Genomic DNA, 27,590 nt, shown 5'->3' with positions numbered 1-27,590 from the left:
GGCCACTGCAGGTAGTGTGAACGTGCCATTTGTGATATTGTATCTCACCAATGGTGTCAGAGCCAACAATTTAAAAAAAAAACAAAAAACAGGTTTTATACCTTCCCCACGCTATTCCAAACTAGACTGGCTGGAGTAATACATTAAGCAGGAAGTTTAGCCAGCATATGTAATGAGCAAATATGACTACCTAAATACATTGCATCATCACTAACCATGCATGAGTAAGGTTTATAAAAGCATAACCTACACCAGTGAAGGCAAACCTTGACACCCCAGATGATTTGGAACTAAATTTCCCATGATGCTCATGCACTCTGCAGTGTAGAGCATTATGGAAAATGTCGTTCTTAAACATCTTGTGTTTTTTTCAAAATTGTCGCTCTTCTTTTGTTTATAGCGCAAAAAATAAAAACCGCAGAGGTGATCAAATACCACCAAAAGAAAGCTCTATTTGTGGGGGAAAAAAGGACACCAGTTTTGTTTGGGTACAACGTCGCACGACCGCGCAATTGTCGTTTAAAGTGCAACAGCGCTGAAAACTAAAAATTGGTCTGGGAAGGAATGGGGTGAAAATGCCCTGTATTGAACCGGTTAAAGGATAAGCTTACCTTTAAAAAAAAAAAATGCACTTTTTTTGCAAGTAAAGAAATATGCATTTTTTTTTTTTGTTAGGAACCTGTAAAGCATTGCACCTGTGGGTGTAATGCCACGGTCCTGCAGACTGTGTAGCTGTCTGCCTATTCCTCTAATACAGGCAGGCAGTTATACTCTTTCGGGAAGCTCAGTGAACTACCAAGAGATATCAACTACAAGCCGACAGCCTCAAAGGCTGTTCCTGTAGTTTTCCCATTCACAGACTACTGTGAATGAATGACACTGCCTGCCGGGCCGAGCCCTGAACACCCGCTTTTTTTTTTTTTTTTTTTTAGATTGTGGAAGTGAGCAGGGGGAAAAGATCCCCAACTCGCTGTCAAAAGGAGGGGGTGCGGGGGGCATGTGCATTTATTACGTTACACCCTGATAATGGGTGTAACATGTTACCAAAGGTGAACTTATCCTTTAAGGATCCTCATTTGGATTGACAATTACTTTCAGCTGAATCCAGTGATATTTGAAAATTACAATCAAACTGCTAAAATAAATAATAAATCCCCTTGTTCGGGGTATTGTTACCATATATACTTGAGTATAAGCCTTGTTTTACAGCACATTTTTTTGTGCTGAAAATGCCCCCCAACCCCCCCCCCCCCCCCCCCCCCCCGGGCTAATACTCGAGTCAAGCACTTTTCTGCAGCAGAGAATGACATTTTCCGAACCGACTTTGGGGCCCCGTATCTCAAGGGCCACTTGGTGCTAGGATATGTTGTAGTGCTAGTTCCACTGGGTTTGCACACCAAATGTGGGGTTCCTGGCACCAAGTGGCCCCGAGATACGGGGCCCCAAAGTCGGTCAACTGTGTCCATCTGCAGCAATGTCCCTTAACCCTTAACTACCGAGTTTGAAGTTCGTGGGACGTATGGCTGCAAATGGGCACAGTGAGGCTGCAAATGGGCATTGTTGATCCTCTTTTCCACTTACAGTAGCTGCGCTTTCTCACCCTAGGCTTATATTCGAGTCAATACATTTTACCAGTTTTTTGTGGTCAAAATTAGGTGCCTCGGCTTATATTCAGGTCAGCTTATACTCGAGTATATACGGTAATTAAGCCTTATATATTTCAGCAAGATCACATTCATATGTATGTTGGTCCATACGTGTACAGATTTTTAAAGGATATACTCTTCTGCATATTTATTATTTAGCTACTCTCCACATGACCGGACCTGCTGGTAACTGACCTGTAGATATTCATTTAGACTCTGAACAAATTTGTCACTAAAAATTCAATTAGGCAAGACTATCTGTCAGTGTATTCAATAAATGTCCAAAATATTTGTTTTCCTGTCTTCAAAAGGGACAATGAACTTAATCAATTAAATATTCATGTATACGTCTGAATCTGTTCGGAATCCAGCAGGTCAACGTTCAACGTGTATCTAAACCAAAGAACGCAAAATGTAATCTACCACAATTTATCAGTCTTTAGGTGTGGTAGCCACATTCCCTTTTCCATGCTTGTTTTCCTTTAAGTTTATCTTAAGCCAGCCATACATGGACTGAAAGGCACCCGGTTCAGCAGGGACCGGGCGAATTTCGATCCGTGCTTGAACAGGCTGGTTGTAAAGAAGTCAATCTACCAATCAACTTGTATACACCCAGCCAGTTGGAAAGTTTCAGCACGATCAGCGCTGCCAGCTATATCACCGCTGTCAGAACACAATAGCTTAGCAAGAGTGTTTCCCCCACAAACTCGCTGGTTGAACAAAAAAAATGTATGTGCTGCCTTGGTGACCTTGCCATTAACCCACTTCGTGTCATAAGGTGACCCTGCTCACTGTACTGTATTTATGGAGAAGCAGCATTGCCAACCTAGGATGGGACTACAGAGCACCTCCACTATGCTCTTCTCTATAACATAGTAGGAGGTGTTAAGCTGACCTTACGTTATACTTTTTTTTTTTGTTGTTCAACCAGGGGGTTGAACAAGAAAAAACCTGATTTCTCCATCCACAAACTCAAATCCTTCCTGGTTTGGTATTGTATTCTGACAGTGGGGAGTCTTCCCTTCAGAATAATATCGCCAGCATTGATCAAGAAAAAACAGACAGGCTGGTTGTACACAAGTCAATCAGTAGATCAACCTGTGTACAACAAGCCTGCCCATGCATGGATCGAAATTCTGCCGGTTCCTGCTGAACCAGCTGAATTTCCATCTATGTATGGCTGGCTTAAAGTTAAGTTAAAAAAAGATTTAATGCCAGCCCCTCTCTTATCAAGACATAACACACTGTGTACAGACCAAAAGGGAACCAAACGTATTTGGGCACCTTTAGGCTTCTGCACCCAGGAACTATTACAGGGGTTCACAGGATATCATGTCAAGTGTTGTGTTCATATCACTGATACAATGCAGCCTGATACTTGCAGCATTGTATTGCATTGAACATTCTCACATAAGTGTCATGGTCTCATCACAAGTAAAGATATTTATTAAAAGGGTTTGATCTTGCAGAAGATATTTCCTTTTCTGCACCTGACTTCTTGACAATGTACCCTTTTGAATTCACTCCGCGTGGAACCTTTTGGAGCCTTAAATATCAGATAACAATATTAAAAAGGGACAATAGTTTGTTGTGCTATAGATGACAAGGTTACATAAAATGTCAAACATCTTAACGCTTGTCATTGTAGCCGAGGTTTTATGTAGACATTTGTGACTGTTTAAAGATAAAGTCATTTTATGTTGAAAGACAGAACACACACACATACATACGTATGTATATATATATATATGTGTGTGTGTATTAAAGTGGGCGATATAAATATATATGTATATAGATGTATTTATACGTATATATGTGTGTGTATATATATATACATATATATATATAGATCATGTATGGAGAGAGTCAAAGATTTGTGTATATATATATATATATATATATATATATATATATATATATATATATATATATTAAACATTTTATTGATATAGACATACATCTATAGACAAATGTCTTTATATATGTGTATGTATATATATATATATATATATATATATATATATATCTCACACATAATGTGTCTGTGTGTAATGTGTTCGTATCAGGTGTAATGATCTGTAGCCAAAAACAATTGTGTTCTGTGACATTTAAGTAACAGCTTTTTAATTTGTTTTTTGTTTTCCCCCCCACCTCCCCCTTCTCCACTTCCCGCGTCTCTCTCGTTCCCTAGATTTGACTCCCTCCCCCGTCTCTCCCCCGCCGCTCTTATGGCGAGCGCCATTTGCATGCGCAGGCTGCCGTTTTGTTAAAGGTCAAGGAGGTCAGGGGTCATAAATTGACTTGCTGGATCCCGGCTGGGGGACGCGTCATGCCGGCTTTTGGTTAATAAAAGATTGGATTTTTATTTATTTAAGATTTCCAGCTCTGCCTCCTTGTGACTTAACACTGTCTGTGCCATAGTATTCTATAATGGGGGGTGGCCTACTGCAGATTCCTGAGACTGGTTTCTTTTCCCCTGGAGCTGTTATAGTTATTACTGAGATCTGCTTTACAGAATAGTGAGCTCTGCGGCAAGATAATGCAGCCACAATATGGTGTCATCATTGACTCTAGACAATAATGTAGCCCTGGGGGTCCACCTTTTAATTAGACACCAAATCCTCTGAGCATCATGTCAAGACAGCGCAATTATCTTACCTATAATACAAATTCCTATAGGGAAGTATGAATGCACAGTGCAGAGCCAGGCTTACAGAGGAAAGGGTGGAGGACTGAGAACTTTAGTTCTGATTTTTACGGAACCTGTACAGGATATGTACTAGGAAAAAAAACGTAATATCCCATATCTTCTAATTGATAAGATCTGCAAATGAGAATGGTTTCATGCATGCATTAAAGCAAATATCAAAAGTCAGCTCCACCAAATGGTTTTGAAAAGAACATCCCTAAATAAAAAATAAACTTTGACCATCATACTTTTGTTCTTGCTACATGATCTGCTTTCTGAAGGTCCTATGCTGATCACAATCACTGACTGGCTGCTATGCTTTGCCTTTGCCAGTACAGATTACTGGAAAATTATTCCTACATTTACCCATAGCAGCCACTCATGTTTGAGCTTTAAAACAGTCAGCCCACCCACAAGTGATAATTTACTTAGAGATGGGGCTAGGGACTGAGTAAGTCGTCTACTTGGAATTTATACTTGAAAGTTTAGGGTGTTTCTGTCCACCTTTCCATGTTCTAGAGTCTCCTGCTTCATTCTCTGTAACATTGCTCAGTAAACAAGTCATCAAGAAGAGTGGGAACCCCTGCTATTGGTGGTGTGCACATCCAGGAACTCATGAATTTGAAAATGTGTGCAAACGAAACCCCTTGGTTTAACGTGATTGTCCAGTGCGTTACTTATAACTTTAAGGAGGGGTGGGCTCCCTACAAGCATACCTGCCCTTAATCTATCATTATTGTGTATGTGCTCCAATTCAGGAGACTCTCAAAATTATAGAGTTAGGACAATGGTAGACTGGGTTGCCATGATGTGGCCACTGCAGCTTACTCGTGTATTTGCAAATGTGTGTAAACTAAACCCCTTGACTTTAGACCCCTTTCACACTGAGGCTCTTTTAAAGCGCCTGAAAAGCACCTCTCATGCCCCCCCCCAGTGTGAAAGCGCGAGTGCTTTCATACTGGGGCGGTGTGCTTGCGGGATAGGAATAAAACTCCTGCAAGCAGCATCTTTGGGGCAGTCTGGGAGCAGGCGGTGTATACAGCGCTCCCAAAACGCCCCGCCCATTGAAATCCATGGGCAGCGCTGCCAAAGTGCCGCAACGCGGGCGCTTTTCACCCTTTCTTCAGCCGCTAGTGGGGCCCCCGCCCCAGTGTGAAATTAGCGTAAGCTGTTAGGGTCAATTCAGTTTGTTGTAGGTTGGCTAGTAAGTGACCTGAAAATTTTTGTTTATTGTTTTTTTTAACAAAGATCTATTAGGCTTCCTTCACGCAGGCAATTGCCTGCATACACCAGAATCACTAGATTATTGTGGCTAGAATGTCTGGTGTATGCGATCAGTGATGGCTCTTCGTAGCCTGTCATTACCTTGTCAGTCCGAGTGGTTGCTACTGTTTGCATACACTCGTCATCCCAGCTGCAAGAATCCACCCCCTGGGCAGTACAAACCATCTGTATTGGGCTGTTAGCCCTGATTTAAGATTCTCCCCCAGTCAGACCTCAGTAGGAGCAGGACCCGCAGTTGCACTAGAAAGAGCACCAAACAATCAAAGAGCCCACTAAAGATTTTTTGGTTCAGTGAAAGGACAACAAATGGCCAACATTTTCGTTTGCAGCTTGTTGTCCTTCCCATTGTCATTCCCTGACTGATTAAGTCGTTGTTGGACGCTTAGATTATTTGTTTGGCACTCTTTCTGGTGCAACTTTTTGAGGGCCCCACTTTGTGGAGAATCACTGAACCCAAGCTGTTTGGCTCCACAAAGGACCTAATTTCTATTTGTAGAGGATCCATATCCAGTACCCCCATCTCGTCCTGGGGATGAGATGTCCCCAGGACAAGACCACAGTCAGTGACAGCTGCTGGGATTTATGGCTTTCTGCTCCCTGCTCAAACCTGCGATCACATTACAGGTTTGGAGAAATCTTCCAGCTCAGACATCCTGGTTATGCAACAACATGCAAAGGAAGTCATTGCTTGATAAATGTGAAGATGGCGTGATATTCTTTTGTATTTCTATAGTATTTTGTTTAGGTGCGTTAATATCATTATCACAGGGCAGCAGTCAACTTGTTCAACTGATCAAGTGCTTCGTTTACAATTCATCGATTATAATCCCCCAATTTTAACAGAAACGTTGCAATGCAGTTAAGCATGTTTCCTAAGACAGCCCCTACCTTTCATTATTACCATCAGTCACTTTGTTGATAGCATTTTCTTTAACTCATGGGAAACTGTTCCTACCATGAGAAGATCAGTTGCATGCGTTTTTCCTCCCATACCAAAGTTCAGCAGTGGTCAAATGGAGCAGTATTTAGAGATGTTTGTGTACCTATTTGGGAGCAGGGACATAGTAGTTTGGGCCATGCTGTCTCCTTGGTAAAGAACATTGTGAGTGGCAATTGTTTATTCCTTTTTTTTTTTTTTTTTTTTTTTTTTTTTTTTTGCTTTCAGAGTACTTCTAAAAAACATGAAATTCAGGTTAATGCTTTTAGGAGCATTCAACAGTGATCAAGAAAATGCTTTTGTTAGGATTTGTTTTTGAATTGAACCTGTGCTGACTAAACACTTATTCGTGCCTGACGGACAAGTAGCACAGGAGTTCAGACTTCACTGGCTGTATACTTGTTCTACATAGTTGACATGATAGCTAGCGAAGCCACAAACTCTAAGACAAGTCAGAAATGGCAATTTCTGTGTTTATTTCTTCACAGAGCCCTGAGAAATGAATGCAAATCTGTCATCCTCTGCATTGCTTTCCTTTGCTTTGTGTTATGTATGCTGTGTGGATCTTTTGCTTCTCACTGCATCACGTTTGATCACAGGATTATACATGGCTATTATTATGTGTGATGTTGCATTTGTGTTCATAATGGCTGAAGCTCGAGAGTAAACTCATTCTGCATAAGGCACCTTGTGTGTACATTAATGCGGGCACAAAGTGGGGAAGATACCCCGAGGAGTTCAAAAGGGAGGAGGGGAATACGGCGAACAGCAGTCTTGCCTATAATTAAGAACTTTATTATATATCGAAATTGTTCAGATACAGTAATGCGGACAACGCAATACAGGTTAAAACATGGGACAACGATGCCATAAAAAGCACACACCTGGTTTCACATTCAGACCACAATCGTGAATTATAATGAAGTGCAAGCAATACGGTAAATAGATATTGATTGTAGTCACTGTAAAATTCTATCCTATTTTTTGGGTCCAAGGAACACAGGATATTTTAAACTTCGGTTTTTACTGCTGCTTACAGGAGGATTGGACACTGGCAAATACAAAATACTGTTGGCTAGCCTTGGTAACCCCTGTTGGCTAGCCTTGGTAACCCCTCCTTATTGTATCACAGAGGATGGACGTCTTCTCTTAAGCTGTCCTCTGTGAAAGATTAACTTATTTTTGGTAGACAGCTTATTTAATCAAGCCTCTTCTCTACATTGCTGCTAGAGCTGCCCTTTGATAGCAGCCATCCTAAGTCTGGCTTTTGGAGTGCTACTTCTGGAATTCACTAGGCAAGACATTGCAGGGATAGCCTGGAATTGACGTTTGGGCACTGGGTTTCATGTGATGCGCGTCCAAACTGTTGAAAGTTAGCCACTTTGCAGAGCCACTGGCATTGTCTCAGTATTTTGCTTTGTTTCTGAAGACTTGCTTTGACTGTAAGCTGGCCAGACTTACAGTGGGGACGGAAAGTATTCAGACCCCCTTAAATTTTCACTCTTTGTTATATTGCAGCCATTTGCTAAAATCATTTAAGTTCTTTTTTTTTTCCTCATGAATGTACACACTGCACCCCATATTGACAGAAAAACACAGAATTGTTGACATTTTTGCAGATTTATTAAAAAAGAAAAACTGAAATATCACATGGTCCTAAGTATTAAGACCCTTTGCTGTGACACTCATATATTTAACTCAGGTGCTGTCCATTTCTTCTGATCATCCTTGAGATGGTTCTACACCTTCATTTGAGTCCAGCTGTATTTGATTATACTGATTGGACTTGATTAGGAAAGCCACACACCTGTCTATAAAGGACCTTACAGCTCACAGTGCATGTCAGAGCAAATGAGAATCATGAGGTCAAAGGAACTGCCTGAAGAGCTCAGAGACAGAATTGTGGCAAGGCACAGATCTGGCCAAGGTTACAAAAAAATTTCTGCTGCACTTAAGGTTCCTAAGAGCACAGTGGCCTCCATAATCCTTGAATGGAAGACGCTTGGGATGACCAGAACCCTTCCTAGAGCTGGCCCTCCAGCCTAACTGAGCTATCAGGGGAGAAGAGCCTTGGTGAGAGAGGAAAAGAAGAACCTAAAGATCACTGTGGCTGAGCTCCAGAGATGCAGTCAGGAGATGGGAGAAAGTTGTAGAAAGTCATCCATCACTGCAGCCCTCCATCAGTCGGGGCTTTATGGTAGAGTGGCCCGACGGAAGCCTCTCCTCAGTGCAAGACACATGAAAGCCTGCATGGAGTTTGCTAAAAAAAACACCTGAAGGACTCCAAGATGGTGACAAATAAGATTCTCTGGTCTGATGAGACCAAGATAGAACTTTTTGGCCTTAATTCTAAGCGGTATGTGTGGAGAAAACCAGGCACTGCTCATCACCTGTCTTATACAATCCCAACAGTGAAGCATGGTGGTGGCAGCATCATGCTGCGGGGGTGTTTTTCAGCTGCAGGGACAGGATGACCGGTTGCAATCGAGGGCAAGATGAATGCGGCTAAGTACAGGGAAATCCTGAACGAAAACTTCTCCAGAGTGCTCAGGACCTCAGACTTGGCCGAAGGTTTACCTTCCAACAAGACAATGACCCTAAGCACACAGCTAAAATAACGAAGGAGTGGCTTCACAACAAATCTGTGACTGTTCTTGAATGGCCCAGCCCTGACTTAAACCCAATTGAGCATCTCTGGAGAGACCTAAAAATGGCTGTCCACCAAAGTTTACCATCCAACCTGACAGAACTGGAGAGGATCTGCAAGGAGGAATGGCAGAGGATCCCCAAATCCAGGTGTGAAAAACGTATTGCATCTTTCCCAAAAAGACTCATGGCTGTATTAGATCAAAAGGGTTCTTCTACTAAATACTGAGCAAAGGGACCATGTGATATTTAATTTTTTCTTTTTTAATAAATCTGCAAAAATGTCAACAATTCTGTGGGTTTTTTTTTGTCAATATGGGTTGCTGTGTGTACATTAATGAGGAAAAAAAATGAACTTAAATGATTTTAGCAAATGACTGCAATATAACAAAGAGTGAAAAATTTAAGGGGGTCTGAATACTTTCCGTCCTCACTGTAACAGCGTGAGCTACCTTATTTATACACTAAACAAGTAACAAGGCGCAATATGCAGATACCTTACAATGTAGTACCCAATTGTCCAGGAATGTGGATGTACAGATGTGTACACTGGTAATATAAAACTGCTATCTCAGTCAGGGCAGCCACCAAGAAACCAAAAGCGAGTTCCAATAGCTGAGAAAAAACAAGGAATAGGGGCGCTTCTGAGAAGTTATCATAAAACACTTTATTTCAGACAAAATATCCACTCACATGAAGGTAGGAGAAGTCATGTACAGGAGCATGATGAGGGCTGAAGAGCTGAAAAATGCAGGACTGTAGGCAGAAGCTGTATCAATGTAGCTGAAGCACAATCAAGTCCAGGCAGGCAGGGGTGCAGATGGCTGAGCACATACACCGGTGTAATACAATGTCCCTGGAAGATGGTGTCAGTAGTCCAGTGGAAGAGGAAAGGATCAGTCAAATGATGGCATAAATGTCAGTAAAGAGACGGAGAAGGACGTCTGGCCAGATCGCAGGGCTGTGCTGTATCTCCACAGCGATCGCACTGTCCCTGTGTGGTGAGGGGAGAGACACGGCCGTGTGTGTAGGATGGAAGCGAGGCTTGGTGCAGACGTCATCAATATGCGACGCGTTTCCGAAATTGCTAACTATAGATGGATGTAATAGCCGCATTCCGTGTTTTTCTGCCTGGAAAATCCTCTCAGAAACGCACTTGTGATGGTTTGTTTTTTTTTTGGTTTTTTTTTGCCTTTTAAGCTCTCCTCTTGAAATATGCCTGTAAACGTCCTAATGTGTATAAACACATAGAATAACTTTGAGCTGCTTCTACAAGCAGTAGAAGCTGGAGAAGCTGCTTCTCCTGCTTGTAGAAGCAGCTCAAAGTTATTCTATGTGTTTATACACATTAGGACGTTTACAGGCATATTTCAAGAGGAGAGCTTAGAGGCAAAAAAAACCAAAAACAAACCATCACAAGTGCATTTCTGAGAGGATTTTTCAGGCAGAAAAACACGGAATGCGGCTATTCCATCCATCTATGGCTAGCAATTTCGGAAACACGTCGCATATTGATGACGTCACGGCTCGGTGCTGGCCTGTGTCTGCTCTCCAAGCCTCGCTTCCATCCTACACACACGGCCGTGTCTCTCCCCTCACCACACAGGGACAGTGCGATCGCTGTGGAGATACAGCGCAGCCCTTCCATCCGGCCGGACGTCCTTCTCCCTCTCTTTACTGACATTTATGCCATCATTGGACTGATCCTTTCCTCTTCCACTGGACTATTGACACCATCTTCCAGGGACATTGTATTACACCGGTGTGTGTATGTGCTCAGCCATCTGCACCCCTGCCTGCCTGGACTTGATTGTGCTTCAGCTACATTGATACAGCTTCTGCCTACAGTCCTGCATTTTTCAGCTCTTCAGCCCTCATCATGCTCCTGTACATGACTTCTCCTACCTTCATGTGAGTGGATATTTTGTTTGAAATAAAGTGTTTTATGATAACTTCTCAGAGGTGCCCCTATTCCTTGTTTTTACCTTATTTATACAGTTTTACTTTGTTTCATCCAGTTTGTGGTATCCGTGTAGTACTGAGCACTGACATCCTGTACTGGGTGAAGTAGCGTGTTCACTCTCTTTCCCACCATACAGCGTGGAGGAAGTGTCTATCCACTGCTACTGCATACAAATGAGAAACTCCAATCTCTGATCCATTCCTGCTACTTGCCTACAGTGACTTTGGACTCCTCTGCCCATCTGACCCTCATCTGCTACCAACGGCCTGGGTTTCACGGGTGTCTGAGGCCTCATACTGAGCATGAGACTTCTCTTGCCCTGATGCCACCTAAATGCAACATGTCTAATTCTAGACATGAGGAAGCAGTCCCACTATACTGACTGCCCCCAGCTCTCATTCCACAGTGGCTCCAAGGCTTCTTGCAATGCACCTACTAATAGTATTGATGTCTGAAGCTGGGAATCATGCATCACTCTGTTCCTAAAGTTTATTCCATCATTGGAGTTGTCCTTATCTTAGTTGGGCATGGCTAGTTTCTCTGCCCTTTGACTGAGGTTTTTGCTATGGTCATGCATGACTTTGTCCAAAATCACCTAGTTATTTGGGGACCGCAAAGGCCACAAGCATCCTCCTTGTGCCTTCCTCTGCAGATATTATATCTGACTTACCTGTGGCCCTGGCAGCTTTGGAGCCTTATGAATAACTGCAAACTTTGGCTGATGAGCTTGCCCCTGAGCAGTCATAGTCTACCACTATACCTACCAAATAAAGGAGAACATTTTGGCTCTTATCAGTGCATTGGCATCAACTTTGAAAGGGCATCAACTTGTTACTTCTACCAGTTCTGTCTTGGGTCCTTAAAGGGTATTTTAACTTTTTCTGCTAAATTGGGATAATACCTACTTTATTTGTTACATGTTATTTTTCATATGGCGTAACATAGCAGATCTTCTTATCAGTTTTAAACTAGACTTGAACACAGTCTGTCCTAACAAAGGGTTAAAGATTTAGTAGTTGACCTCCTGCATTGTATGTTAGAGGGATAGCTCAGTGGGTCCCCAATCTGGGTGAGGGACAGAGATACTGGATTATTGTTCAGAAATGTTTCCAATCTGCCATGAGGTCTTCTTCTGAGAAACATCTAGAAGGTAAGAAATATTTGAACAGTATCTTCACCTTCACACCAAAAAACTTGCTAACAGCCTACCTCCCCTGTGCATTTATCTGTCTTTGTATAACATCATCCACCGCCTAAGGTTGCTGGTGCGCATTTCCATACACTTGAAACATCCGTACGCAGATGTTTGCAATAGCTCCTAGCCATTGGTTAGTGCAGTCATGTGACAGTGCTGAACAACGAGAGTCTCTTCTCACTTTCGAGACAAAAGAAGGGAGACTCATTGGTCAACGCACACAGGCAACTGTGGGCGGTGGATTATGATACACAAAGACCAATAAGTTCACAGGGGGTAGCATCAGCAAGGGGCTGTTAAAAAGGATTTCATTTTTTTTTTCTTTAGGAGCCAAGGTGGAGATACCCTTTAATAAAAAAATATAGTGGGTTTTACTCAAATGTGACTGCAAAGGTGGAAATAAACTTTAAAGCTCCTAATCCAAAGAATTTTCCATTTCAATTGTTTTTCCAACTCACGTGTGGTTTGAACACCGTTTTCATATGTGGGTAGGAGTTACATATGCGTTCGCTTCTGCGTGTGAGCACACGGGGACAGGGGCGTTTAAAATTTATTTTTTTATTGTTAATTTTTTTTTTTTTTTTTTAGTTTAACACTTTAAAAAAAAAAAAAAAAATTTTGATCACTTTTATTCCTATTACAAGGAATGTAAACATCCCTTGTAATAGGAATATGGCATGATCGATCCTCTTCACAGTGAGGTATAGGTTCAATAAGACCCCACATCTCACCTCCTAGGTTGAAGCCTGAAATAAATAAAAAAACGATCTCGGCTTCCCAGCCAAAGCGGCGCCGTTTGTTTGAATGCAGAGGCCAGGCATGATGTCATAACATCGTGCCTGGCCTCCGAACGATCATAGAGACTCCGGCGACCATTTGGTCCACCGGAAATCTCTATGGTAAACATCCGGGGCGGTAGATCCTGTATCCGCCTTACCGATGGATGCGGTGAGTCGGTAGAAGCACTGGAGGGCGGCGGGATGAGGGGATGTCCCCTCTCACCCCCCGAAGAACGACAGCCGCTATGATCATTTTTATGGTATAGGGAATCGCTGGCTGAAAAAGACGATATCTGAATGATGCCTGTAGCTGCAGGCATCATTCAGATATACCCGCTCAAGGTCAAGGACATCATATGACGGCTGGCTGGCAGGAAGTGGTTAAGGACCCAATCTATAAGCAGTTAGTAACCCAACCTATAAGCAGTTAGTAACCCTTTCTAGGACTTAGGCAGGCCATACACGGGTGCAAATTACTTTGCAGGAAAAAAATTTGCACGATTTCCCCATCAACACAGTGCTGACGGGGGAATCAGAAATTGTCTTCCCAAAGCGGAGGAGAACGGGAGAAGACAGTGATTACCACTAGCGGCTATAGCAGCTGGTTGCGATAATCGCAAGCAAATCTGGCACCCTGGTTGTACCCAAGCTGATCGAGGGATTAACTTGGTATATTCAGCCAGCCCATTAACGGTCCGAATCGTGTATGGCTGGCCTTCTCTCTGGTGGGCCCTGCCCTTCACTTTTAACTGTGACTTCACTGTACCAAATTATGTCTGCCTGGTCAAAATCTCTAAAAAAGATCTCACCACGGCTGCAGTTCATCTTTAATTATAGAATACAAATTGCAGCAGTGACTTTCAGATAGAAGCTTCCCAGACATATCTCTTTGCATTGTCTTCTGTCAGGACAAATGATTGAAGCAGTTTGGGTAAAGTGCTGGACTACAAAACCTGCTTGTAAGAACTCCACTAGAGGTTTGGACATCAAGCAATTGTTTACCAGATTTGTAAGGCTGCCATCTGATCCTCTGTTTACCCATTCTCTCCATTCTACCAAGGACACTTTTTGGCCTCATCTGATGTCAGCTTTGGGCGAAAGATCTTTCAAGCAGCTTTTTGAGCTTTAGGCATTTTCCAGTTCTTTCTTGTATTCTGGGACCTGTTCGTATTTGTTTGCTGTGTTGCCCACCCCTCAGTCAGCTTGCTTTTGGACTTCCCAAAGGTGAAAAACTTCCGTGTCCCTCAGTGGACGAGAAAGAAAACAGGATTTTTGTACTCACTGTAAATGCCTTTTCTTGGAGTGTATTAAAAGATACAGCTCCAACTCCTCTGTATTTATGATCATCCTCTCAGTACTCCTTTGCTACAAAACTGGGGCATGCTGATATCAAAAATATAGAAAAAAAAATAGGATTACTGCTCTCTAGTCAAAGTCTACTTCAGTATTGTAGAAAATCCATAAAATGAGGTAGAATGCAGCAAGAGAGATGAAAATATATCCTATTTTCTTAATTTGAAGCCTACAGTTGGGAGCCGGACCGGCACTCGGTGTTTGTAATACTGCTCTACGTCGGTGCACTTACATCTGCCCAGAGTGTATGAGGCATGCTGTGGTAGTAGGAGAGGTTATCCTGGGCAGGATTTTTTTTTCTTTATGCCAGTGCCGAATTTTATTGGCAGTATAACCAGAAGACAAAAGACTCCCTGTATCCCTCAACTGACCCCAAGAAAAGGATTTTGAGTACAAAAAGCCTATTTTTCCCCCCAAAAATATAACAGTGGTTTCTGATGCACAGTGTTTTTAAAAAAACTACAGTTAAGTCCATATATATTTGGACACAGGCATAATTTTCATACTTTTGGCTCTGTATGCCACCAGAATAAAATTAAAATGAAACAATCCAAAGGAATTTGAAGTGCAGGCTTTAAGCTTTAATTCAAGGGTTGAACATAAATATCAAGTGCAAATTTTAGGAATTGCAACCATTTTTATACACAATCCCCTAATTTTCAGGGGCTCAAATGTAATTGGACAAATTAATATAATCATAAATAAAATGTTCATTTTTAATATTTTGTTGAGACTCCTTTACTGGCAATGACTGCCTGAAGTCTGGAACCCATGGACATTACCAAAGACTGGGTTTCCTCCATTCTGATGCTTTGCCAGGCTCTAACTGCAGCTGTCTTCAGTTGCTCTTTGTGGGTTTTTCTGCCTTTTAGTTTTGCCTTTAGCAAGTGATATGCATGCTCAATTGAGATCAAGTGATTGACTTGACCATTCCAGAATATTCCACTTCTTTTCCTTCAAAAGCTCCTGGGTTGCTTTTACAGTGTGTTTTGGATCATTGTCCATCTGTACTGTGAATCTGGGCTGACAGTGTATCTCTAAATACTGCAGAATTCATCCGGCTGCTTCTGTCACATCATCAATAAACACTAATGACATAGTGCCACTGGAAGCAATGCATGCCTAAGCCATTACACTGCCTCCAACATGTTTTGTTGATGACGTTGTGTGCTTTGGATAATGAGCTGTTCTAAGCCTTCTCCACACTTTTTTCTTCCCATCATTCTGGTACAGTTTAATCTTCGTTTCATCCGTCCAAAGAATGCTTTTCCAGAACTGGTCTGGCATTTTTAGATGGTTTTTTGGCAAAGTCTAATCTATCTTATGAACCTTGTGGTGAACCCTCTGTATTTGCTCTTGTGAAGTCTTCTCTTGATAGTAGATTTTGACAATGATACGCTCGCCTCCTGGAGAGTGTCCTTCACTTGTCTGGATGTTGTGAATGGGTTTTTCCTTACCATAGAGAGGATCCTGCAATCATCCACCACTGTTGTCTTCCATGGACATTCAGGCCTTTTTATATTGCTAAGCTCACCAGTGTGTACTTCTTTCCTCAGAATGTACCAAACTGTTGATTTGGCCACTCCTAATGTTGCTGCTATCTCTGTATTTCATTTTTGAAGCCTTACAACAGCCTGTTTCACTTGCATGAACAGCTCCTTTAAACGCATGATGTAGGTTCACAGCAATAGATTCCAAATTCAAATACCACACTTGGAATCAACTCCAGACCTTTTACCTGCTTAATTGATAAATAAATAACAAAGGAGTAGCCCACATCTTGCCATGAAACAGCTTTTGATTTAATTGTCCAATTACTTTTGGCCCCTTGAAAAAGGGGGGGGGGAGTGGCTATTCTTAAGAGCTGTAATTCCTAAACCCTTCCTCCGATTTGGATGTACATACCCTCAAATTAAACCTGAGAGTGTGCACTGTCAGCCTATATACACATATAACTATAGCTTGAATATGTTTTGGTAAATACCTAAAAAAATGTGCCTGTGTCCAAATATATATGGACCTAACTCTATATGTCCTCTTAGGATTTATATCTACCTTATGTCCATAACCACAGAGCCTGTGGTCTCATACCTTTGATTTTGGCAGGCCCAGATGCTGATTGGCCAGTTTTACAACCATATTCTACGTCTTTGATAGGAGTTACATTAAATTAGAGAACTTGGTCTCTAAAGCCACCTACAAACATTGCATGATGGCCAGTCTTGCATGTATAACACTGCCACTGAATAAAGTGTGCATTAGGCTAAATTTAGTTTTGTGTCTATTAAAGTGGTTGTAAAGGCTCAAGGTTTTTTACCTCCATGCACTCTATGCATGAAGGGAAAAAAACCTTCTGTGTGCAGCAGTCCACCTAATACCTGAACCCCATCAGGATCCAGTGATGTGCATAAGAGCCTCGGCTCTCCAGGGGCTCTCCCTCCTCATTGGCTGAGACAGCAGGGGGAACCACTGGCTCCCATTGCGGTCAGTCACAGCCAGTGAGCCAATAAGGAGAGGGGGGCAAAGCCAAGCTATGGTTCTGTGTGTGAATGGACACGCAGAGTAGCTGCTTGGGCATGAGCCTGCTTGGGTGTCCCCATAGAAAGCTGCTTTCTCTGGGGGCACTAGGCAGGAGGGAGGGGCCAGTAGTGCCAGTGGGGGACCGGAGAAAAGGATGATCAGGGCTGCTCTGTGCAAAACCACTGCACAGGGCAGGTAAGTATGACATGTTTGTTATTTTTTAATAATAAAAAAGTTGCCTTTTAATATCGCTTTAAGGAAGGAAGGGGAATGCATTGGTTACCACCATGTCACAAGGAGAAGCAATAGTGATTGTCCTGGGAAATTTATTTCTGGTCATTCAGCCTACCTGGATTCCAGTTCTTGGGGGAGCCATTAGGATACAGGAGTTCCTGTTACAACCATAATTGACTGGACCATGCAAACACTCTCTAATGTCCTTAGCCACCTAAAAACAGGTGTACAGAAACCATTAAAAAACTTTGGTGCCGAGTGCCTAATTGCAAATGCTCGGCACTAGAATATCTCAGGGGTAACAGTAGCTAACTGGCAAGATTTTCTAGGATGTGCAATCTTTTCTGAGATGTGTTGGCCACAGTCCACAGATCTATGGGCTGTAGATATTAGATAACGTTCCATTCCTGCCTTTTTTGGCTGGATTAGGCGACAATCTAATTTCTGTGAGGTAATGCCAAACAAGCATTTTTTGAGATGAATGAAAGTCTTGCCTGATTGCTGTTGTTTTCACTGGTTCCTGTTCTTCTGTTTCTTTAAAGAGGAGCATTCATGCTACTATTAACTATTAAGCTGTTGGTTACATACTTGTGCTCCCTAGGGTATAAATATAAGTAGTGTTGGGTATAAAGGTAAGTGTTGATGGGCAGAATGATTATTTTTGTCCAACCTCCTGCTGGTCCTATCTGCTTTATACAGTACAATTGCTATAGTACCCCTATAGCTAGTGCATTGTTTTTAGTGTGGGGTTGGTAGATTCAAATCTTGAATTGTAAGAAATAGCAGTAATGTACATTCACTGTACATTCACTGTGTATCTCAGTGCCTGTGTATGTAATGAACAAATATGGCTGCCCCCATACATATTAGAAACACTTGATGGAAACAAGGTTGTCCACAGCAAGCTGATCTCTTTAAATAAATATCTAAACCCACCTTAAGGACTATATTCACTTTAATATTCTTCATTTGCTCAGGCACTGAGTTTATTTGGAAGAACTTGAATAACACATTTTCAAAAGTTGCTTATAGCATCCAGCCATATTTTATCAAGTATATAATACATTGCTGTTGCTATGGGCCCCATTGGAGGCATTCTTCTTTACAAAAAGTGAAGTGTTATGTGAGGTTCTAAGGCATAAATAAGATTTGACATCTGACTAATGTTCTTTCCCTTCCTTGCTTTGTTTCAGAACAAGAGGAAAACTTTGAGTTCATCATTGTGTCTCTCACTGGCCAGAGTTGGCACTTTGAAGCTACGAGTTATGAAGAGCGGGATTCCTGGGTACAGGCCATAGAGAGCCAGATTCTTGCCAGTCTACAATCCTGTGAAAGTAGTAAAAACAAGGTGAGAATCCATTAACAGGATATTTAATTATTATTGTTTTAATAAATATGTACTTGGGGAAGTCGGTTGTGAAAATAAAGTACCGGTAATTTAACTTTCAGGATATTTCACAGATAACATCTGCCTGCTCATGGACATTTTTCTGATTAAAATAGTAAAAATGTCTTTCATTTTGTCAATTCCCATATCCCCCTCTAGCAAATGCATTATTACTGTTGTGTATTCTCTAAAATGTTTTTTTGGCCTTAGATTGAATATTGAGATATGTAGATAAACCCCTAAAGAGAGCTCTGTGGTTTGCTTCCATTATTGGTTGACTTGAGATATCTGCCACACACTGACTGATTTGTTTTTAATCCGTTGGCTGACTCATAGATTTGCATTGCAAGAGAGCGTCACCGTTGTTATGTAGCCCTGCAAAGCAGGAAGCAGAGCCTGCTTATGTAACAAGCAATACGACTATGGCAAAAAAAAAAAAAAAATCTATACCTTCAATAGAGGGCATTTGTTCACTGCTCATAACTCTTCAGAATTAGTGTTTTAAAAATAATTAAGCATTTTTATTTTTTTAATTATGCTTTTATTTTAACATGTGTTAGTATCTGTTTTAATTACTTGCTAAATATGTTCTGTTACATTGTAATGTATTAAAAGAGATGTATGGCCAAAGCTTTGTTGGGTCACACTTCTCATGTGGGTCACAAGAGTGCACTTAACTTTTGCACTCTTGTGACCCAGGATCAACTGACAGCAGGCTAGAGTCCACTGTCGGCTGATGTCACAGAGCTGCTCCAGTCTCTAGATACCATCTGACAATAATTTTGGAATCCACCCAGATTCCTGACCGGCAGCTGGCTTGGCTTCATCGCTCCCTCCAAAGCCCTGCACTAACAGTCACTGCGCCGTTTGTTCAGTGCGGACCCAAAAACTGAGCGATCAGCCATCATATGATTGCCCAGTTCTCAGGCTTAGAGCCGGCGGGAAACAGCAGCAGCATCGGACTGATGCTAGAACTGAAATAGTTGATCCAGAACTAGTATACAGTCCAGAAATTAGAAAATGGCTATCTCTATGGGAGGCCTGTCACTCAGATGCTTTGCTCCATGACCGATTTCCTGCAAAGGCCTGTCAATGCTAGTATGTATTTAATATACTATTCGCTTGTAGCATTATACTGCCATTCCCTGTAATATACAGTAAGCTTGTCAGAAATCTCTTCTGTATAGAAAGAGAGAATACACCTAATCTGTGGACAAGTTATTTATTTTAACCACTTGAGCCCCGGAAGGTTGTACCCCCTTAATGACCAGGCCATTTTTTGCTATACGGCACTGCGTTATTTTAACTGACAATTGCGCAGTCGTGCAACGATGTACCCAAACAAAATTGATGTCCTTTTTTTCCCACAAATAGAGCTTTCTTTTGGTGGTATTTGATCACCTCTGCGGTTTTTATTTTTTGCTCTATAAACAAAAAAATGAGCGACAATTTTAAAAAAAAGCTTTATTTTTTTACTTTCTGCTATAAAACATAGCCAGTAAAAATATGTAAAAAATCGAATTTATTCATTAATTTAGGCCAATATGTATTCTGCTACGTATTTTTGGTAAACAAAAACCCCAATACACATATATTGATTGGTTTTATATTTTATTTTTTACTAGTAATGGCGGCGATAAGCGATTTTTAGTGGGACTGCGACATTGCGGTGGCCAAATCGGACACCAAGTGACACTTTTTGGTGACCAGTGACACTAATACAGTGATGAGTGCTAAAGAAATTGCACTGTCGCTGTATAGAAGACACTGACAGGGAAGAGGTTAAGTGTGTTCCTAGGGAATGCTTTCTAACTGTGTGGGGGGTGGACCGACTGGAGGAAGAGAGAGATCTGTGTTCCTGAGTAGCAGGAATCACAGATCACTCTCTTCTTCTGTGACAGAACGACGGTCTGCCTTGTTTACATTGGCAGAGCGCCGTTCTGCCCCTCCAACGAACGATTACAGGTGGCTGGTGGCACCACCTCAGACCCGGAAGACAAAACAAAGTACAGGTACGTTGTTTCGCATAGCCGGGCCGCCCTGCCACAGTAAATATGCAGTGGGCAGTCCAGAATCGGTTAAATACGTTTTTTTAATTATTATTTTTTTTAGCACAGCTTTTTTGTCATTTTAGAGAATGTGGATGACCATCTTTCAGTCCACAGACATCCTGACACTAGCAGGTTTAAAAAGAAATGTTTCTTGTAGAGGGAACTTATAGCTTCTTGTGTATATTATTATTTCAACATAATAAAAAGATGGGATAAACACTTTTGTTTGCGCACATGCCTTCTAAGTGTTGGCAGACACTCTAATGGGGTCATTGATGATTTGCAGTCACATTAAATTCACAGCTTTGATGTTCAGAAATGTGTTTCCTATCAGAGAAGACTGTCGCTTTGCTGAGTACTCACACTCTACCATCTGACCCTTTTCTTGCTCCTTTTCCCCTTCAGTCTCGTCTCACCAGCCAGAATGAAGCTTTAGCGCTACAGTCGATTCGCAATTTACCAGGAAATTCTCATTGTGTGGACTGTGATGCACCAAGTAAGTATAGATCCCTAGAGAACGCACAATGAACTATCTTCCTGCTCTCCTACAAATAGACAAACATTAGCAGGCCTCCTCCGGATAAGCAGACTGCTGGTATTCTTAACCTCACATTCTCCAAGTACAAAGTCATCAGAGAGTAAACCTCCCATATTCCTAAGTACGTAGGGACCCACGGAGATGTGAAGGTCTCTTCAGATACATGTTAGATGCCTTCTTTGGAAAAGCATGATTAAGTCATTTTTCTGCTGATTTCATGGTGAGTCGGTCCCTAGAGGGCACTGTTGTACATGGGATTGTAAACACTTGTTCTCTTTGCAGCAATTGCAGGGTTCCATGTATACTAAAAATCAAGTAAGCCTAAAATAGAATTTACTAAATTAGTAATTAACAAAATTGACAATTAAATATTAACTATGTATTTATAGAAAATAACATAGTTATCATGGTACATAAATTAATTGGATAGCTAAGTGCAGTAAGCTCTTTGTAGATAAGGTAACTGCAGGGTAAATTTTGTTTTTTTTTCAATAACACATAATTGTTTGTTGATTGCCAGAATGCTCCCAACTCAAGTATTCTAGGCTTTAGGCTCATTTATACCACTGTGTGTGGGCACTAATGTCTGTCGAGTGACATTCAATAGCAAAATGCAGGTCAGTGCACCCAAAGGACTGCAGAAGATGGGTAAGTAGGTTGAGATTTCCCAATGTACACCAGGCTATGGGAATGGGCCCTGTTTAACACAAAAGATTTTCTTATCTCCATTCCTTTTGCCTGCTCTGCAAAATGCAGCAGAGTGTTTGACAACGCATCTCAAGTGACTGAGTTGTTAGTAAAGCTAAATGAACCACTTAGGATGGGCAATCTGATAACTCAGTGTGACACATAGGGGAGAGGGTCTGATATGTTGGGATACTCCTAGGCCATAAGGAGTGCTTACCATTTTGAAGTGCTTATTATTGCATACTGTCTTTTTAGAATGTTTCCATGTGGCCTTGCTCATCCTTCAGAGAGGGAAGAAAGGTGTTAATTATGTCTGGGGGTGCTTCGGTCGATCAGGAAATGGCCGAATAAGCATTGGTGGGACCCGGTGCAGATAACATGCAGATGTCGTCAAGTCAGTTACTTGGGAGGACATATCTACCCTGTCTATGGCTAGGCATGCAGTCCATACATTGATCGTTTCTTTTTTTTTTTTGTTCATTTATACAGCAGGTTGAACAAATAAGAATGATCCAATTCTCCCATCCATACATTCAATGTGGATGGGTGAATCCTTCCCACTGTGATGCTGTATTATTCTTACAGCGGGTAAATTTCCCGCAGTCAGAATACAATGATCAGTGTTGCTAACTACAGTGAGGGGAAAAAGTATTTGATCCCCTGCTGATTTTGTACGCTTGCCCACTGACAAAGAAATGATCAGTCTATAACTTTAATGGTAGTTTTATTTTAACAGTGAGAGACAGAATAACAGAAATATCCAGAAAAACGCATTATAAATTGATTTGCATTTAAAGTGTGAAATATACTGAGTGAAATAATAATTTGATCCCCTATCAATCAGCAAGATTTTCTGGCTCCCAGATGTCTTCTATACAGGTAACGAGCTGAGAATAGGAGCAGTCTCTTAAAGGGAGTGCTCCTAATTTCAGCTTGTTACCTGTATAAAAGATGCCAATCTCTACACCATGGCCAAGACCAAAGTGCTGTCCAAGGATGTCAGGGACAAGATTGTAGACCTACACAAGGCTGGAATGGGCTACAAGACCATCGCCAAGCAGCTTGGTGAGAGGGTGACAACAGTTGCGATTATTCGCAAATGGAAGAAACACAAAATAACTGTCAATCTCCCTCGGTCTGGGGCTCCATGCAAGATCTCACCTCGTGGAATTTCAGCGATCATGAGAATGACGATTAATCAGCCCAGAGCTACACGGGAGAATCTTGTCAGTGATCTCAGCAGCTGGGACCATAGTCACCAAGAAAACAATTGATAACACACTACACCGCGAAGGACTTAAATCCTGCAGCACCCGCAAGGTCCCCTTGCTCAAGAAAGCACATGTACAGGCCCATTTGAAGTTTGCTAATGAACATCTGAATGATTCAGAGGAGAACTGGGTGAATATGTTTGTGGTAAGATGAGACCAAAATCGAGCTCTTTGGCGTCAACTCAACTCGTCGTGTTTGGAGGAGGAGGAATGCTGCCTATGACCCCAAGAACACCATCCCCACCATCAAACATGGAGGTGGAAACATTATGCTTTGGGGGTGTTTTTCTAAGGGGACAGGACAACTCCACCGCATCAAAGGGACGATGGACGGGGCCATGTACTGTCAAATCTTGAGTGAGAACCTCCTTCTCTCAGCCAGGGCATTGAGAATGGGTCGTGGGTGGGTATTCCAGCATGACAATGACCCAAAACACACAGCCAAGGCAGCAAAGGAGTGGCTCAAGAAGAAGCACATTAATGTCCTGGAGTGGCCTAGCCCGTTTCCAGACCTTAATCCCAAAGAAAATATGTGAGGGAGCTGGAGGTTTTGATTTGCCAAACATCAGCCTTGAAACCTTAATCCTGGAGAGGATCTGCAAAGAGGAGTGGGACAAAATCCCTCCTGAGATGTGTGCAAACCTGGTGGCCAACTACAAGAAATTTCTGACCTCTGTGATTGCCAGCAGGGGTTTTGCCACCAAGTACTAAGTCATGTTTTGTGAAGGGGTCAAATACTTATTTCACTCATTAAAAGGAAAATCAAATACTTTTTTCCCTCACTGTATAGCTGGCGGCACTGATCGTTTGGGAAAAACCCAACAGGCGGTTTGTACACAAGTCGATTGACTGACTTCATGTACATCAGCTTGCCCATACATGGATCAAAATTTGTCCGGTCCCTGCTGAATCAGCTGAGTTTCGATTCATATATGGCTGGCTTTAGCTCACAGATTAGTCAGTGTAAATAAATGTTGCCTATAGGTTATTGATGTGAAAAAGAATTCAGTATAAGGGCACATTATGTAGGGCATTTGAGTCTCCATAATATGGGAAGGTCAAATTACGCGAGTGTAAAGCTGGGTGTTTACTAGTAGAATTTCTTTCCACATATTTAATTTTAAGAACATTTAATTTTCATTTGATTAATCAGTGGGGTCAAATCATTGTTCGTTTTCAACTGCAGTAATGAGAAAATTCAAAGGAGCAGGGTGAAATATTTTTCTCAAATGTACGAATTTCTACCAGTGTGTGTGGTTTTCGTTGAGTAAAGTCCATTCCAAAATCAAATGTTAAAAGCAAAGTCTTGAATGACGTTCGAATGTTCTGAGAATTTTCTTATGAATTTTCGTTCAAAATTCCACTAGTGTATTCCCAGCTTTGCTAGAAGCAAGCCACACATTAGAAGCCATTGAAGGTATTTCTTATTATATGCCATTATTTAAATAGTGCTGACATGTACCAAAATTGGCTTCAATTACATTTTTGTATAGCCTTTCTGTGGACCAAAGATACATGGGTTGTGAGATGTTCAACTACATACACATCTGCCTCTTTTCCAACCTTGTTAAATTATGTAACTATGTTACACTGATAAAGAAAAATTATTACTCAGTTTATGCATTCATTCTTAATGATTCTGAGGCCTTGGCACTTTGATAATTGTTACTCTAGTAAACAGAATAAATATGCAGTACATTTTTATTATGTGGACAGCCCATCCACAACATCCACAAAATGGTATTTCAGTTATAAGTAGAGTCTGATGTTCGAAATCACCTTCTGGTTCCCTTTGGCTCCGGGGATTTCGGCAGTAAGACCTCCCACCCCAACCCATTGGTCTTGGCATTTTGAGTGTTTAAAGCCACCTTGGAGAGCTCCCACTTTTATAGCATGCTGCAAGAAATAGAATATATTAAACATTTAAGAGGTGATTTCTGACACATAGGCTTCTTTCAGTATCCTTTCTTATTTTAAAACTTTCCTAATAACGCCTATTAGGAACATACACAGGAAATTAGAAAGATGAGGCTTCTACAACTATTGGACTAGACTAGGTATATCAATGTGTAAAAAACAAGATTTTTTTTTTTTTTTAAAGTCATTGACGAATCTGGCATTAATACATTTATTTGTTTTGTGCCCTCCTGCTAATCCTCTTTTTTAATCTTAATAGACCCAGACTGGGCCAGCCTGAACCTTGGAGCCCTGATGTGCATAGAGTGTTCTGGAATTCATCGCAACTTGGGGACTCATCTATCCCGTGTCCGTTCCTTGGACCTTGATGACTGGACGCCTGAGCTCATAAAAGTCATGTCAGCTATTGGGAATGAGCTAGGCAACAGCATATGGGAAGGAAGCAGTCAAGGACACGTGAAGCCATGTTCAGAAAGCCCCAGGTCAGTAACAAATGCTACCTGTTATCTGGTGCTGCTCAGTCCATTCTAGAAATGTATTTAACCACTGCAGTGCCAGCCTGTTATGTACACATTCATTACCAGGCCATTTTTCAGTTTTTAGTGCTGTGATAGTTTTACTGACAATTACTTCATCATGCAACACTGTATCCAAAAAAATGTTATACCATTTTTTTTTTTAGACAAGTACAGCCTTTTTTTGCGGTATTTAGTTACCACTGTTTTTTTTTTATTATTATATTAAGGAGAATTTTTTTTTTTTTTTTTTTAACATTTTCTTTACTTTTTGTTCTAAAACATATCGTATAAAAATACCAGAACAGTACAAACACCCCTCAAAATGACCTGTTGTAGAAAGTAGACACCCTAAGGTGATCCCAATTTTTGCGGGAAATTAAGAAAAATGCTGTTATTGAGGTTGTCAAAACATGTGGCTTGGTAATGGTTCACTGCACTAGATACATCAATAATGTACAGATTATACACACAGGGAGGAGGAGTTAAAGGGGTTAATGTGCAAGTCACATGCAGTTTGGAGATAAAGATGAAAAAGTACAGCGAAGGAGAAGGGGTTGAAAAAAACTTATTCTACAGTAATATTTATTTAACAGACACCCCTTCCCTATACCGTACCCTTTCCCCTTCCCCTTGAATCTGCTGCAGTCTACCTAAATAAATGAGAAATCATCCATGGGATTTTCTTTCCTGTGAGAGAATGGAGAAGGCTCTCATATGTAAATAGTAGTAGTCACTCTGTGCATTTTGTTTATGATCTGCATGCACACAATATAATCATAGTGCAATTTAAAGAAGACCACCAGAATAAGGCCCTATCACTGTCTTTTAAATTGACACCATATGTTGTTTTTATTTTTGTAATGTTCAACCAAAAGTAAGATTGTAATTGTGTTTGCAGTCAACTTAAAGCTGAACTCCAGCCAAGCAGCTGAAGATAACAAATATGGAAACCATTCTACATGCCTTGAAATTTGTAATTTTGTTAGCCCTTCTGATTCAATGCTTCAGCAGCACTGCTTGATAAGGGCCCTTTTACACTAAGGAGTCTTTCAAGTGCTTTTGCGTTAAAATAAAAAAACCTGAAATGCTCAAGAAAAATGCTTCCCTTTAGAATCAATGAATGTTTTAAGACTGGGGTGATGCGATTTCAATGAAAAAAATCCTGCTTGCAGCATCTTTATAGCATTTTTGGGGAGCTAAAAAAACACACCAAAAATGCTCATTTCCATTGAAATGAATGGGAACTGCCTCAAAAACGCCCCACTAAGCTTTTTTGTTAAAGTTTTTGAGTCGCATATCCTTTAAAAACTGCACCAAAAGCACTACAAAAATGTTCCATTTTCTTTACCGTCAGTGGTAAAGTGCCGCTAGTTTTAGCGGCGCTTTTTGACCACTAGTGGGGTGCTTTTAACCCCCACTAGCGGCCTGAAGAAAGGGTTAAATGCGCCTGAAAAGCGGCAGCGCTGCCCATTGATTTCAATAGGCAGGGTGGTGGAGGAGCGGTGTACACACTGCTCCTCCACCGCCCCAAAGATGCTGCTTGCAGCACTTTTTCTAACGTCCTGCAAGCGCACTGCTCCAGTGTGAAAGCACTCGGGCTTTCACACTGGGGCTGCAGGGGAGGCATTTTTCAGGCGCTATTTTTAGCCCTTTAGTGCCTGAAAAACGCCTCCAGTGTGAAAGGGGTCTTAACGCATAAGCGTTTTACTGGCAGTTTTAAAGTGAACCAGTGTGAAAGTGTGCCCTAAGTAACACCGTCAAACACATCCACACTTATCTGATTGGACAATGATGCAGCAGCAGCAGAATGAAAAGGTCATCTCTAGAGATGAGCTTAGGTATCTGCCGAACTCATCTTTATCTAAACATGAAAGTTCACCTATAGTCAGTGTCATTGACAAAATATGCACATGTGTCCATGTAAGGACACCAATGTCACTAGCATTCTGCCCCATTGTTTGTGTGCTACATGACC

The 27,590-nt window shown here is 41.4% G+C and overlaps 1 protein-coding gene across 7 annotated transcripts in view; it reads left to right on the top strand.

Moving 5' to 3' along the window:
* AGAP1 (ArfGAP with GTPase domain, ankyrin repeat and PH domain 1) overlaps positions 1-27,590 on the top strand; it is a 593,970-nt gene that overhangs the window by 521,640 nt on the left and 44,740 nt on the right. For all 7 annotated transcript variants that reach the window (XM_073633654.1, XM_073633653.1, XM_073633655.1 and 4 more), the window contains 3 exons: positions 18,440-18,594; positions 21,090-21,180; positions 25,357-25,579. In XM_073633654.1, the coding sequence (XP_073489755.1) occupies positions 18,440-18,594; positions 21,090-21,180; positions 25,357-25,579 (469 nt within the window). The remainder of the gene's footprint in view (positions 1-18,439; positions 18,595-21,089; positions 21,181-25,356; positions 25,580-27,590) is intronic.

The sequence above is a fragment of the Aquarana catesbeiana genome, linkage group LG06, assembly GCF_042186555.1.
Source record: "Aquarana catesbeiana isolate 2022-GZ linkage group LG06, ASM4218655v1, whole genome shotgun sequence".
NCBI lineage: Eukaryota > Metazoa > Chordata > Amphibia > Anura > Ranidae > Aquarana > Aquarana catesbeiana.
This window is presented reverse-complemented; position numbering and strand designations above follow the sequence as displayed.